The sequence below is a fragment of the Colossoma macropomum genome, unplaced genomic scaffold (assembly GCF_904425465.1).
Source record: "Colossoma macropomum unplaced genomic scaffold, Colossoma_macropomum, whole genome shotgun sequence".
Taxonomy (NCBI): Eukaryota; Metazoa; Chordata; class Actinopteri; order Characiformes; family Serrasalmidae; genus Colossoma; species Colossoma macropomum.
The window spans coordinates 19,556,427-19,570,721 of record NW_023494801.1 but is presented as its reverse complement, the minus strand read 5'-3'; the positions used below and the strand labels follow the sequence as shown (position 1 = coordinate 19,570,721).

The following is a 14,295-nucleotide window of genomic DNA, read 5'->3' as shown; positions in this document are numbered from 1 at the left end:
ATAATCGATTATATTTTTCAGAAAAACAAAAAAAATTCTCAGTTTTAACATTTGATATGTTGTCTTTGTACTATTTTCAATGACAATTTCAATTGGGTTTAAATGATTTGTACATCATTGCATTCTATTTTTATTTACATTTTGTGCAGTGTCCTTTTTTTTGGAAATGAGGTTTTATTTGTTCCTGCATGACTTTCCAACTTCTACCAACCTTAGAATTAAGCAGGCTGTTTTTGTTGCTGTGCCTATAAGATTGAAACATATATTATCTCTGTTCTGACTGGCTGCCCTGTATTCAGCTTGAATCATAAATTCAGTCCAGGCTGAAGCACTTCTTACTTCAGTGTGAGTGGGAGGGGCTAAACTAAGTGGGGAGTGAACTGTACAAGTTTAACACATTTACAGTCATATGCAAAGGTTTGTATGCCCTTGGTCAAACTGTTTTGCTGATTTTCCAAGTGAAAATAAGTGAATACATCTTCTACAGAGAACACACTTCTGCACATTTTAATGCACAATTACTGTTAATATGCTAAATGTAACATATTGAAAAAAATGTAGCCTGTGCAAAAGTTAAGCATTTAATATTTTAGGTAACAAATAAATACAAATTGTGCAGTAAATTGTGCAGTAAAATGCCATATTTATGTTCAGACTTTTGCATATGACTACATCAAGCTCATTTTTTCTTCTATACGGGCAAGTTTTGATATGGGTCGTATGAAGTACCTCCCCATAATGTAAAGTAGGGTTTGACCAAAACCGATTTTAAAGGGGCTAAAAATGTGGACAATATTAGACAATATCATTTTATATTTATATTATTTTATATTTGAACTTTACTCAAATAGTTTCAATTTTACTTCAACTCTGCTTTACTGATGGATTTGATTTTCAGTTCTCAATTGTCACATTTGTTCAACTCAATCTTACAGCTGAGCCTAAACCCATGTTTTCTTTTTAAGTAGGTTAATCTTGTTCTTGTGGGTGGATAATAAATAAAACGTGAATAACTTTCCAACATCCACCAAATGGCCAATGTATTTTGCCAAAGTTCTTCTTTTTCAGTGTAAACTGCGCAGTTCTAATCTTGTAAGCAGTGTCCTTGCCAGTCACAAGGCTGATGTGGTTCGTCCATAGCCAGTATAACTGAGTTATCAAGTTTGTGTGTTCGTCCACTTGTTATAATACTATTATTGTATTTCATTTTCATTTCAATCTTGTTTTTTTTTTTTATTTGCTGGATAATTACATAATGGTCATTTTTAGCATCATTCAAACATTTGTCCTTGGAATAACAATGTTCAAACAATGTTCCTCAGAACTTTGAAGTATTTCTCTTAAAAGAAAAGAGTTTGTGGTACAACATTATTCTCATGCTAGGTATGCACAACAATACTGGAATCATATCAGTATCAGCAGATAACCGCTTACAAAAAAGAAGTAAGGAAACAAATGCTTGATTTCCCTGTAACGTTAATTCAGATAGATTTCTGCATTTTACAAGAGACATTTCAACAAAAAAAACAATACATACAAGGTGTGAAATACAGGGGGTCCATGATTAACCTCTCGGACCCCCTAAATGTCTCAAAATCTACATTTTGGGGGGTCCCTTAAAATAAACTTATTATGACATTATGCTGTCCATTAGGGGAAAATAGACACTCAGATATAAATTGAGGGAGAGGTCATTGTTTAACATGCTTCACCCACAATCAGCCAGTTTCTGTCACTGGCATTCTTAACTAACTAGTGATGCAGCATTGGTCTGCCTGTAGCAAACTAGTTCACCCAGTTTGTCCTTCATTGCCTACACTCTTACAAATAAGGGTTCTTCAGGGGTGCTTTAGTGAAGAAAATGGTTCTATGTAGAACCATGAACACCTTTTCATGATTAAAGGGTTTTTTTTGTCATGAAGTTGTTCTTCAGATTGATGGAGAATGTGTTGTAGATGGTTCTATATATAACCTTTTTGAAAAGACTTCTATATAGCACCAAAAATGGTTCTTCTACTGTTACAATGTCAAGCTTGTAATAATAGAACTTTTTTTGATGCTTTATAGAACCTTTTTTCAAAAAGGTTATGTATAGAACCATCTACAACACATTCTCCATCAATCTGAAGAAGAATTTCCTGATGCCAGGAACTGTTTAATCATGCAAAGGGTTCTTTGAGTGTTAATGGTTCTATATAGAACTACTTTCTTTACTAAAGAACTCTTGAAAAACCATCTTTGAAGTGTGCAGAAACTGTAACTATGCCCAGGAACTTGACATAATTGTAACATATTTGCAAATCTGAAAACTTGCACAAATTTTCCCAAGAGATTGGAGGAAAGTATAAATTGTTACTCAATTCTCAAACCAAAGACAAAAGAGGATCTCAGTTGATGTGTGAAAGACCATGTTACCAAACTAAAACAGAGCATTTCCAAAAGAGTGAGCAGCCAGCCAACACTGGATTAGCGAGCCAACATGGGACCCCCCCGAATGCCAGGGGGTATTTCGTACACACAGTATATGTGTCATTTTTTGGGAAAAATCATATGATCATGGTACGGCATTGTTTGATGCCCTGTATTTAAATATATTGGTCACTATGGGTCATGTAAATAAAGCATTTTTGGCTTTTTAATGTAAAAGATTGTGCCAAGTAAAATAGAAGACAAAATAACTGATCATCCAAAAAAGGGTTGAATGGTTGATATATGGTTTTTCACTGGAAGGGCTCAAATGTGCATCTGCAGCAACAGATACGCACATGAAAAACATTGAATATTGGCATCAGCCCACAGTGACCATACTGGTGCATCCCTTGCACTGTAAAAAAAAATCTGTTAAAATGGTAAGAAGTCTGTCAGCAGGGGTGCAAGACAAAACCTGTTAATTAACAGTAAAAATATGTTTTTCAGTGATAATAAATGACATTCATTTAATGTCTTAGAAATACTGCCTTTTACTGTAATTCATCAGTTTCACTAGTCCAACTTGTTATTCTGACACAGTTTTTTTTCCATAATAAAAACACTAACAAGCATTCAAATAAATGCAATAAATGCTGTGAGATGTCATTTGTTTTTGTAAATGTACATATTATTTCTGTAAATTAACAACAGCAGTGTTAAAATGAAGTATACGTACAGTTTATTTACATGCATTTAAACTTTTTTCAAAAAACGAATAATGAACATTTAATTTTACAGTATTTTAACAGTGAAAATGCAGTGAATCTTATGCTAAAGATTAGGTTTGGAAACATCGCTTGTGTCCTAGGTAAAGGTTCCCTACTAATGAAAGCTTTGTTCTGGAACTGTCCAGCCAAACCGAGAACCATTTAGGAGCCTTTATATTTCAGAGCACTGTAAAGGAAAATGTACATTAATTCTTCTGTAAGCATCTCCATTTGCTTCCACACAACCTTTAAAACAATGCCATTCTATGTGGACTCTTTAGTTCTGCTAGGATGACACAGGAGACCGATGTTCATTAGCTGAAGCTGAAATTTGTGTAGGAGACAGCAGACAAGGGTAATGGTTCCCATCATCTGCGGATCACGTGAGCTTGTTTGTCACGTTTACGTGATGGAGAGCTGAAATTAAGAAATCCCTGTGCTGGAGGTCTTGCCTGGAAACTGTGATGTGCTGCTATGGCAACCATCCACTCTTTCTCCCCCTCCTTCACTCAGTGGTCTCATCCTGTGTTCTCTTTCACCTGCTAAGTGAGTGATGAGGGTTTTAAATGGTATTAAAGTTAGATGATGCTGATATGAAAAAGTAATTGAGTTTGGATGTCTGTGGTCTCATGGTGGGCTCCTGCGACCACAAGGAGCTTGGGACCCATCTCATTTATCGTATTACACGGTGAAGGTGCTTCTGAGGAGCTTAACAGGCGAGGCCCTGCCGTTTACTGCTTTGTGGTATTCCTATCAGTCTTGAAGGTACTTTTATGACAACACTCCAGACACCGCTCTTATTTCTGACACTCCTTCCTGCCACATCAAATATCTATAAACTGCACCCGTAGTGACATGCTACAAAACGGAAGAGATGCCAGAAATAACATCATCTCTGCGTGAGCTGAGAGAGAGAGAGAGAGAGAGAGAGAGAGAGAGAGAGAGAGAGAGAGAGAGAGAGACCAAAGCAATGAAACGCCTACTCTGCATGAGGATTAGGAGTTTTCAGATCTGAGCTCTGAGAGCATGTTGAGTAGTGGGGAGAGAAGGATGCGTTTCGGATGTGGCAGATAAGACTGTGACTGGCTGGAGGTGATAAATGTCAACAAAAGAGCGACGCGTGCGTCTGCAGCCCCACGGCCAGCTGCCGGGGCCAACTGTAGATGGGATAACCATGGCAACGGGAGACGGATGACGCCCACGTAAGGCTTCTGCGCCCCGCGGAGCCAAGGCGTGACCCGGTGTGATGGGGTAGAGATCCTTATCTGGGGAGCCTCTGGCATGGGTGAAGGAGAGGGGCAGAGAGAGAGAGAGAGAGAGAGAGAGAGAGAGAGAGATGTCATTTGTTTGACAAACACTGGCTATGGAGCACGACATAAACATTAACATGTGATTTGCCTAGATTATTTATTATGCTAAAATGAGAGTGCTGTGAGGAACCTGCTTGCAACTTTTATCTACAAATCTGATAAGGCACTGATTCCCAACCCAGGTCCTGACGTTCTAAGGTCATATTGACCCAAAGGGCTACAGCCCAGGACACTGGCCACCAGGGGGCCCACAAACACGGTGAAGCAACAGTACAAACAGGTTTCCCAGGGAGTTTTGACCAACCTCACACTCAAAATAAGAGGCATAGAGTAGTCAAAGACGACGTCATAGTGATGCCATAGAAGCAGTGGCGGTTCTAGAAAATTTTACCAGCAGTGACAGATAGCAAAACAACTCTCCTCTTAAATGTGCAAACACCTGATCCACAGTGAGGCGGAAACCAATGACATGGCAGAAATTTTGGGCTGGCACTGGCCCCTCTGGCCACCCCTTTAAAACTGTGCATGAATGGAAGAGACCACTTTTGATTCCCTAGAACCTTTCAGAGCATGATCTTTCAAGAACTGTTTTCCTACATGAGATGTGCAAGTGTGAACAACTTGAGAACCTCCACATGATGTAAAGGTTCTATACCAATCCAGCCTGAAAGGAAAGCCAAAATAAAAAAAATGTAGCCATGACTACATCTGATGTAAATATGCCTGCTCTCCTCCTGGAGCAGTATAGTAGTCTCTAGAGGAGTTTTTCAAATTAAAATCTAGGAAAACCCCCTTCTGATGATGTACCTTAAAGGTGAGAGGTACTAATAAAAACTGCAGCTGCTTAGAGGTGAGTTTTCTAGGAAAGAGCTGTTTTAAAATGGTTTGTTTTCTTTTTTTAAGCTGGTGAAAATAAAAAGAAGCCAGATAGCTAACATTTTCCAATTTAGGTGACCACATTTTCATTCCAGTAATACAGTAAGAATTGGGTATAAACCTGTAAGTGCTGTTTTTCCAACTTTTCTTCTTACAATCTGTGTACTGTTTTTGGACTAAGTATTTTTTTTTTTGGCAAAATATTGTATTTTGTGATTTTCTCTCTTTAGCCCAACACATAGACAGCCATTGTAAAGCCTTTTTTTACTTGTGCCACCTAATATTTTGTTTTTGTTCATTTCCTTAAAGGAAAAGTAAAGTAAAGGGAGTTGAAAGTGTTTAATTAAATATTTTTCAATTTAAAATTTGACATTTTGCTGTACCATACAGAGATCCAACTGATCTATAGTCTATCTGCATGATGATTCAAGTGCTGAAGTGGCTATTCCCAGACCACTGTTTCAAGATATTAACTGATGAGCTGACTATTCTGACCCTAACACATCCTTTACAGACATTGTGTGCAGTTCTATCAGATATATGCAGATGCCTGAGAGCTGCCTTCTAGGCAAATATAGTATTATTAATTTGACTGGTTTATCTTTGTCCATCACAGACCATACTGGTAGGAGACAGTGGAGTTGGGAAGACCTCACTACTGGTGCAGTTTGACCAAGGCAAATTCATCCCTGGTTCCTTCTCTGCTACTGTTGGCATTGGCTTCACAGTGAGTATCCATCCTGGCAGCAGCAGAACTGCGTGAGCTGCCCTCAAAGCCAAGCACCACTAGATGTCACAACTTCACTCTATGAGGCAGAACTCGGCTCCATCAGAAGTAACAGCGAGACCTCCGTTGGCTCGCGGTGTTCTCTTTGAAAGGGTAGAGCATAAGCGGATGAAGAGCTGAGCTCTGTTGTGTATAATCACTGTGCGGAAAACTGCAATCAAGCACATAACAGAATAATGATGCGTACAGTGATTGCCCTTTGTTGGCGTCAGCATCAAACCACCCTCACATGATTTACAACTTTAAAATAATACTGAGCAACTGCTACAATCCAGTGAAGGCCTCCGTGGGGGCTTTTACAGTTGCTTTATATGCCAATCATCCTCAATTTATATTCATAACACGGACTATGCTCCTCCAGGGGGGTTTAGGATTGAGGTAAGGCTGGTGTCTGATTACGCTAATAGGATAATGATACGGCTACTACTGACTCTGATTGTAATTGCAGAGGCATCCATTTGAGCTCAGCTTGATCGCATGCTTGTTGTTTTGGATAGTGGGTACATGAGTCGCCCCGAATTTTTAGGAGAGTCCCCCAAAATAGCTATTATTATATTCACAACCTGTCTGTTTGTTTATTCTAGTTTCAAGATCTTTTTCATAAATTTGACAATGTGACATGAGACGGATCAGCTATTTTAGAAAGAAGAGCAAGAGCTGTGATAATAAGCGTTACCTAATGTAATGATTCCAACTGAGAGTAGGGCTGGGTGTCAAAATGTAATACATTTATGGTACTAACTCAATTACTTTAATACCATTACACATTGATAACAAATTTCAGTGTGAAATGAGTGCCAATTAGCATGCTTGTTCCAAAATCTAGACTGGTGACTGGCTGTCTAAATTATGTTCCATATGCACAGTATTAACGTCTGCACTTCTTGATCTGTCTGTAATATAGATACAGTACTGAGCAAAAGTCAGAGAACATCCGTCATTTAAATGAGAGTCAAAGCTGTCATTGAGTAAAAGTTACTAATTTGTCTGGAGATATTTTTGAGGAGATCAGACATAAAATGATAATAAATTTCTTTAGGATAAAATTTCAAAACTTAAAAAATCTAGAGTAAATGGGAATCCTAACAACCATACAAGACCTGGTAAACCAACAAAACTGTCACCTTCAGATAAGCAGCACTGAAGACTTTCATCTTAGGGAGAGAGGAGAAAATCAAGCTCCACTCTTGCTTTAGATCTGAAAAAATCTGCAGGTGTTTCTGTCCATCCTTCCACTGTAAGAAGACAACTCAACATTTGAGTCTGAAAGGATGTGTAGCTGATAAGAAGCCTTTACTAAGAAAAGCTGCTGGTGTTCTCAGAAGAGTGAACTGACCACCCCAGAGTCCAGACCTCAACATCACTGAATGTGTTTGGGATTACTTGGATTGTAAGAAGCAGAAAATGCAACCAACTTCTAAGACTGAACTTTGGAGGTGGGGAAAAAATATCTCTGCAGTTTTTAAAAAAACGAAAGCAAGTCTCCCGAAAAGAATGAAAGCTTCATAAAGACAAAGTGTGGACACACTAAATACTGATAAACTATATTATATTTGGTTGTTGAAATTTCAGGATAATTTTCTGTTAAATATACTTTTTCTGCTTTTTCCTGATGCTAAAAATGTAAAAAAAATTTAAATAAAAAATAATAGATAAATGATGAGTTTTGGTTCAGCATACTATATATCCATGTCTTGCAACTTACATTCATCTCTGGTTTAAGCCACACCTCCTCCTCCCTCTTCACTCCTTCCCCTGTTTACTTACCAGTCTAGAAGAAACGTTGCGAGCTCAGCATCAAACCTTTTGCCTTTGCTCACCAAGACCTGTCTCCGGCGGTGGAAAGCAACACCAGTGTTTACTCTTGTTTCGCTTCTATGTTTGTCACTTCTTTTCTTTATGGAAGTGCTACTTCTGTATCCTCTCATGTTGGACACTACAGTGACTCACTATCATCTCTTGAGGTACAAAGTGGTATTACAAGACGGGATGGCCCAGGGCTAGCTGGTCAGCATGCTAACTTCATTAGATATCTCTGCTACACGGTACATAGAGGCCTTTGACATAACGTCAAAACTCTTATTTCTTCATATACTGTTCATAATTTCAGTTAATTTTGGAATGTTTTAAACTAAAAATCTTACAAATTGCTCCTTTAAAGAAGGTATCAGAAAAAAGTTTAGTTCACAAATCAGTATCAAAGTCATGGTATGAGAAGGATTTGGAATGGTACTGAGCCCTGATATGGTCAAATATAGTATCATGATACTATAACACATTTTTATGGTACACGATATGCATCACAATATTTAGTTTTTCTATGATTTGCAAGGGTGGAACAAAACATCAGCAAAATTAGTACCACATTTAAAAGGTTTTTCAAAAACTATGAGTCCTGGCATTTTCCTTTAATTCAACATTTGAAGAATAAACTACTTTAAAAGGAACAGGAAAAAAGGATTAAGCAATGGGTAAAAATAAATGAACACAATAAGATAATGCACTTTATTCAGTTACTATTCACCAGTTGTTATTTACCGGCAGTACATGATTGGTCTACACTCTTACACTGGTTCTTCAATGGTCCTTTAGTAAAGGGAATGATATTTAGAACCATAACTTCTATATAGAACCTTTTCATGCTTTAATGATTCTTTGCATGGTGAAATTGTTCTTCAGATTGATGGTTCTATATAGCATCAAAAAGGGTGCTTCTACTGTTACAAGCTTAACATTGTAACAATAAAAGAACCCTTTTATATAGAACCCTTATGCAGAACTATTTTCAAAAAGGTTCCATATAAAACCATATACAACACATTCTCTATCAATCTGAAGAACCTTTTCACTATGCAAACAACCATTTAAGCATGCAAAGGTTGCCTTGAGTGTTCATGGTTGTATATAGAACCATTGTCTTTACTAAAGATCCTTTGAAGAAAGAGTGTATACTGTACTGTTTTTTATGATGTGTACTTTATGATATACTAAAAAAACATCATTTTTAACTATAGTTATTGTAAAGTCATCATATTAGTAACAATATGATCATATTGGCTATCTTTCATTTCACTCAATTTATCTCTTTAAACTCTCTTAAAGAAAATGTCACCTCTACAAATCTCTAGCAAACAGAAGTGGCACATTTTTGGGGACAGATTAACATTCAAGTCAGTAAGCAGCTCTAGGAATTACTGCTGAGATGATCTGCTGTGTGAAAATGAGAAAGATCTTCCAGAAGGAGGACTGTGGCAACATCTGCCCACTCAGTTCACAAGCTATAGGAAGCAAGGAAGAAAAAGCAAGGCCATATAGATGCCTGTAGCCAAATATGATTGGATTTTCACGCTTTTTTTAAGGAACAGATCTTATGAAAAAACAGTGCTGGCAAAATGACTGAATAGATCTTTTTGCTTGAAGACACGTTATTGAAGGAAGTGCAGAATCAGACTGAATGAGACCTTCTGTGGAGCTGTGAACAAATTCATAACCATTGATGAGTCTATGGACATTGTTCAAAGCCTTGGTCAGATGGGGGAGACAAAGTCTTAGTAAACTAGGGATGACATGGACTTTTTTTGGGTTGTGCTAGAGGTTTTTAGCAGTAGCTATATTTTTGAAGGATGAATAGAAAAAGAATTAAGAAGCAACAATTACAGTTGCTTCACAGATCTAGCTGTGTTTAAAGACATGAATATGTTTCCTTCCTCCATAGAAAGAAGCAGAGAACTATGGGACTTCTTCTTCAATAACTTCCTAAGTTTGTTCTTAAATGTGTTCTTGAGAAAGGTCCTAAGAAAAAGTGTACATCATGACGTGTTCTTAAACCACAGAATTATTCTCACCTCTGTGCTCTTCAGTGTGCGTAGATTCTGTTCTTATCTAAAAGAAAACATTGGTAAATGTCAGAATCTGTGTGAAAACTGCATAATGAGGCCCAATGAGCAGATTTGTGCAAATCTATCTGCAGCTAGACCAAATGGTTAGGCTAATACAGAGCGGTAGTACTCAATAACTACCCATATGGAAACCTGATACATACAATATATGGTTTTATATAACAGTTAGTTCCGGCCACGCAAGCTGATTGGTTGAGAAGCGTTCTAACCGTGCTGTTATTTTGCCATAACATCCCGTTTTTTTCATAAACACTGTATCACTCCGCTGAGACGCCGTTGCTTAGCAACAACTTTGACAGCTGTAGGAGACGCTCAAGCCATTGAACGTTTTTACTTCTTACTTTGCGCACAAACAGAAAATGGATACTTTTAAAATCACATTTGACCGACAGCCGATTTAGTCAGACTCTGAAGATGAGACTACACTAAATTCCCAAACTGTCATTTCCACTGAGGAAGCTTTTCAGTCGGCAAGTGTGAAAGAAGAACACCCAAACAACCTGGAATTAGCCAGAAATGAACCGAATACCATTCGCCAAACAAAATGGGCTGTAAGACGCTTTACAGACTGGCTGGAACAAAACAAAATTAATATTGATCTAACAAAAAAAGACAACACTGAGCTAAAATTGATATCGCGGCAGTTTTATGGCTCAGTCCGTACTTCAGCAGGCGAGGTTTACAGCAGACTGTGCAGCGAGTGAGCAGAGTTCGTTACTCTGACGTAGCAGCAAGCTGCTTGTTAAGGAACTATAATTTGGCAGAAGGAATTAACATTAAAACATATGAAATGCCTCGTTCACGGCACAATTTATTTATTTTTGAGTTTATTTATTTAACTATTGTATAAAAGCAATAGAACACTCGGGGTCATGTGTTATCGCGATAACACACTCCCTCTCATGTTCTATTGCTTAATTCAAATATAAGATACATATTAGCATGTATGGATTTCCCTGTTAGCTAACCTATATTTGTCACACATATGGATGGCATATATTATTAGTTTCATGTTATATAACACACCACCACCACGTCAGTGTCACTGCAGTGCTGAGAATGATCCACCACCCAAATACTACTTGCTCTCTGGTGGTCCTGTGGGGGTTCTGGGGATTGAAGAACAGGGTAACAAAGTATGCAGAGAAACAGATGGACTACAGCCTGTAACTGTAGAACTACAAAGTGCTCCTATATGTTAAGTGGAGCTGATCAAATTAATAAAGAATGTAGAAACAAGGAGATGTATTTAATGAAGTGGCCAGTCGGTGTATCATTCAAATATATGCCTAACCATTTATGATATATGTGTATATATGACCATAAAGCAGATTTTCATGTGGATAGATTTTAAAATATATTTAAATGTACCTTTTTGATAATTGATCAGTCAGTAATTGGCACTGATAATCAGGGTAATCTCATAATTGGAACTGCAGGCTAAAGATTGTAGCTATTAAATCAAGTCATATAAACAAAATCTGCTAATAAAAAAAGGTTTCTGCATTAGAAACAGAATTTTCCACTAATTTAAAAAACATGCATAATTCAATTATTGAGATGAAAATAAAGTCATTCAGGCTGTTTTGATGTGAACTGGTTCACTGTAGAGAGTTCACAGACTCAGATTTCTTTACAATGGTGGTGGTAGGAGCTACTTAAAAAACGTGTTCTCACCAGTGATGTTCCCCTTGAAACAGAAGCTACAGAACATATCAGAAAACATATCAAAAAACAACACACATTTGAAGCACTAGCTGTGTCTCAAAGCCAAGAAAGCAGCTAAGGAAGTCTCCATTTCTCAGCCTTTACGTCAACGAAGGCTGTCTCGTTATGTTCAATCCTTTGAATGTGGGAAATGCGTTCTTCATTTCTGAGTAATAAAAGAAGTGGTTTATCCTTCATGACCTCCAGTTCATGCACAGCACAAAACCTTGAGAAAGACAGCAAAAAACAGCTATGAGTGGTGAGATGATGTGGCGCCGGAGTTTATAATGAAATGTAACATTAACTGAATGTTTTTAAATCTAAGATTTAAACGTGTCACGCTGCTTACATAACATGATGTGATACCTTGAATACGTGTGTGTGGACACTGAAGAGGAGCCTTTGTATACCAGTGCTAACAACGTCTCTCCTTTTTTGGCTGCATCCTTTACTTTGAGATACGCCTACTGTGTTGATGCTTGATTATGAAAGGATAGTTCAAGGACTGAGGCTACTCTGCTAAAAAAAAACAGCTTGGACCAGCATGAATTCCAAGTAGGTTTAAGCCGGTCTAAGCTGGTTTATGTTGGTCTAGTGCTGGGCTGGTGCTGGTTTAGCTGGTCACCCAGCAAGGTCATGCTGGCTGACCAGCATAGCAGCATTCAAAACACTATGTTGGTTTTGCTGGTGAGCAGCTATGCTGGTCAGTGCTGTTTTTACTAGTATGGTAGGTAAATATGAGTAACATTATATGGGTGTTTAGTCAGGAAGCTTCAGCTGGAAACTCTTCTTGATGCATTTTTTTTTCACCAAACAGCATGGCTATATTGCTAATAACCTTTGCTGCTAGAAGGGTACCCTCATGTAGCATACGCCAGGATAGAGCATATTTACAGTTGCTGTTTGTCTTTTTGTCCACCAGGTGTCACTAATGTGCACCGACTTTGAAAGCTTTGAGGAATGAACATATTTTTCCGATACAATTTAAAGGAAAGCTTCAGTGCTTCGGAAAGTTTAGTTTTGCTATATGCTATTATCTATTTATCTATAATATATTTATTTTACGCTATTTAGTTCATTGGAAATGTTAGCTTTTCTTATGTTCTGTTTTGCAGTGAGAGCAAAGCAAAGCAAAGTTTATTAATATAGCGCTTTTTACAACAGTTGTTGTCACAAAGCATAGCAGCTTTACAGAAAATACTAAGCCGAGAGCTAGCAAGAGCTAGCTAGAGCAGTGTATTTTCCCTATAATATATATATATATATATATATATATATATATATATATATGGTACTGTGTTCAATAAATGTTGTTAACATGTGCTGGGCTTTTCTGATAAGGACTCTTATTGTGAAAGCGGGGCTAGCCACCTAGCTAGAGCAAACTGTTAAATAAAATTCTGCTTTTATATATATATATATATATATATATATATATATATATATATATATATATATATGACCCAAGCAGAAGTGAACAAAGATCCGTTTGCACCTCCAGCCCGTCATATTAGTGTTTGTTGAAGGTAACCGTCGTGTTTTCCGACTCCTCCGGTGTGTGGACTCCTCCCTCTGTCCGGCCACTGCTCAGAGCGCCCCCGCGCGGCCCGGAGCCCGGAGAGAGCGCCTGTTGCCTGTGTGCCTGGCTCCTGTTCGCTTCTCCTCTACAGGGACTCCGGTTTTCAGAGTGTGAGGGTGTGTGAGAGAAGCAGCGGGGCCACCGGCGACGAGCGCCGCTTCTGAGGAGCGGAGGATGGGGGCAAGGCGGAGACAGGAGTCGGAGAAGCAGTAACGCCTTCAGGCTCAGGCGGAAAGCACGGCTGCCCAAGTTTGTCTTCTCGGTCACTTCAAACACCGCTGAGACGAGTTCTGAAGACTGAAGCTGGTAGAGCGTGTAGACTCGGGCTTTTCAAGGCGTTTCAGCGGCGGTATGTGAGTGAGTGAGGCAGACGGAGTTTGAGCTGTGTGTGAACGCGGTCAGGCTGCTGTGAGCACTATGTCTTCGAGACAGGCGTCTCTGGATCAGGAGGTTAAAAACGGAACGTCAAGAAATGTGCTGGAGCGATGCGCTTCAGTTAATGAGTATTTTGACATTTCCTTCAAGGTTTGTATTGTTATCATTATCATCGTAATTTTTATTATTTTTTACAATTCATGTTGTCTCTATTATTATTATTAATCTTATTATTATTACATCTGCTTTTTAATAGCATAATTGGTAACCTGTAGCGCGCGTGGGATCCCACTTTTCTCAGACGATATATACTAACGGTCACTCACATTTTCAACTGATACATTTTACTGACATTATCTGCACATTACATAGACAGTATGAAGATATATGTATGTGCAGCAAACATTAAAGTGGGTTTATGGACATTGTATGAATATTCTATGCATTTTATTGAGATGAAGGGACATTATATGCTGTCTTAAAGATGGTTCTTCAATGGTTCTTTAGTAAATAGAGAACCATGAGTTCTATACTGAACCATTTCATGCTTAAATGGTTAACTGCATCATGAGATCGATGGAGAGTG

The 14,295-nt window shown here is 38.2% G+C and overlaps 1 protein-coding gene across 2 annotated transcripts in view; it reads left to right on the top strand.

The window, feature by feature from the left end:
• Nucleotides 1-14,295, top strand: part of LOC118821554 (ras-related protein Rab-37-like) — a 58,374-nt gene that overhangs the window by 10,532 nt on the left and 33,547 nt on the right. The window contains exon 2 of one of the 2 annotated variants that reach the window (XM_036590226.1): nt 5,979-6,089. In XM_036590226.1, coding sequence (XP_036446119.1) covers nt 5,979-6,089 — 111 coding nt within the window. Of the gene's footprint in view, nt 1-5,978; nt 6,090-13,389; nt 13,860-14,295 lie in introns of those variants that run through there. The other variant, XM_036590227.1, reaches the window with a different exon arrangement.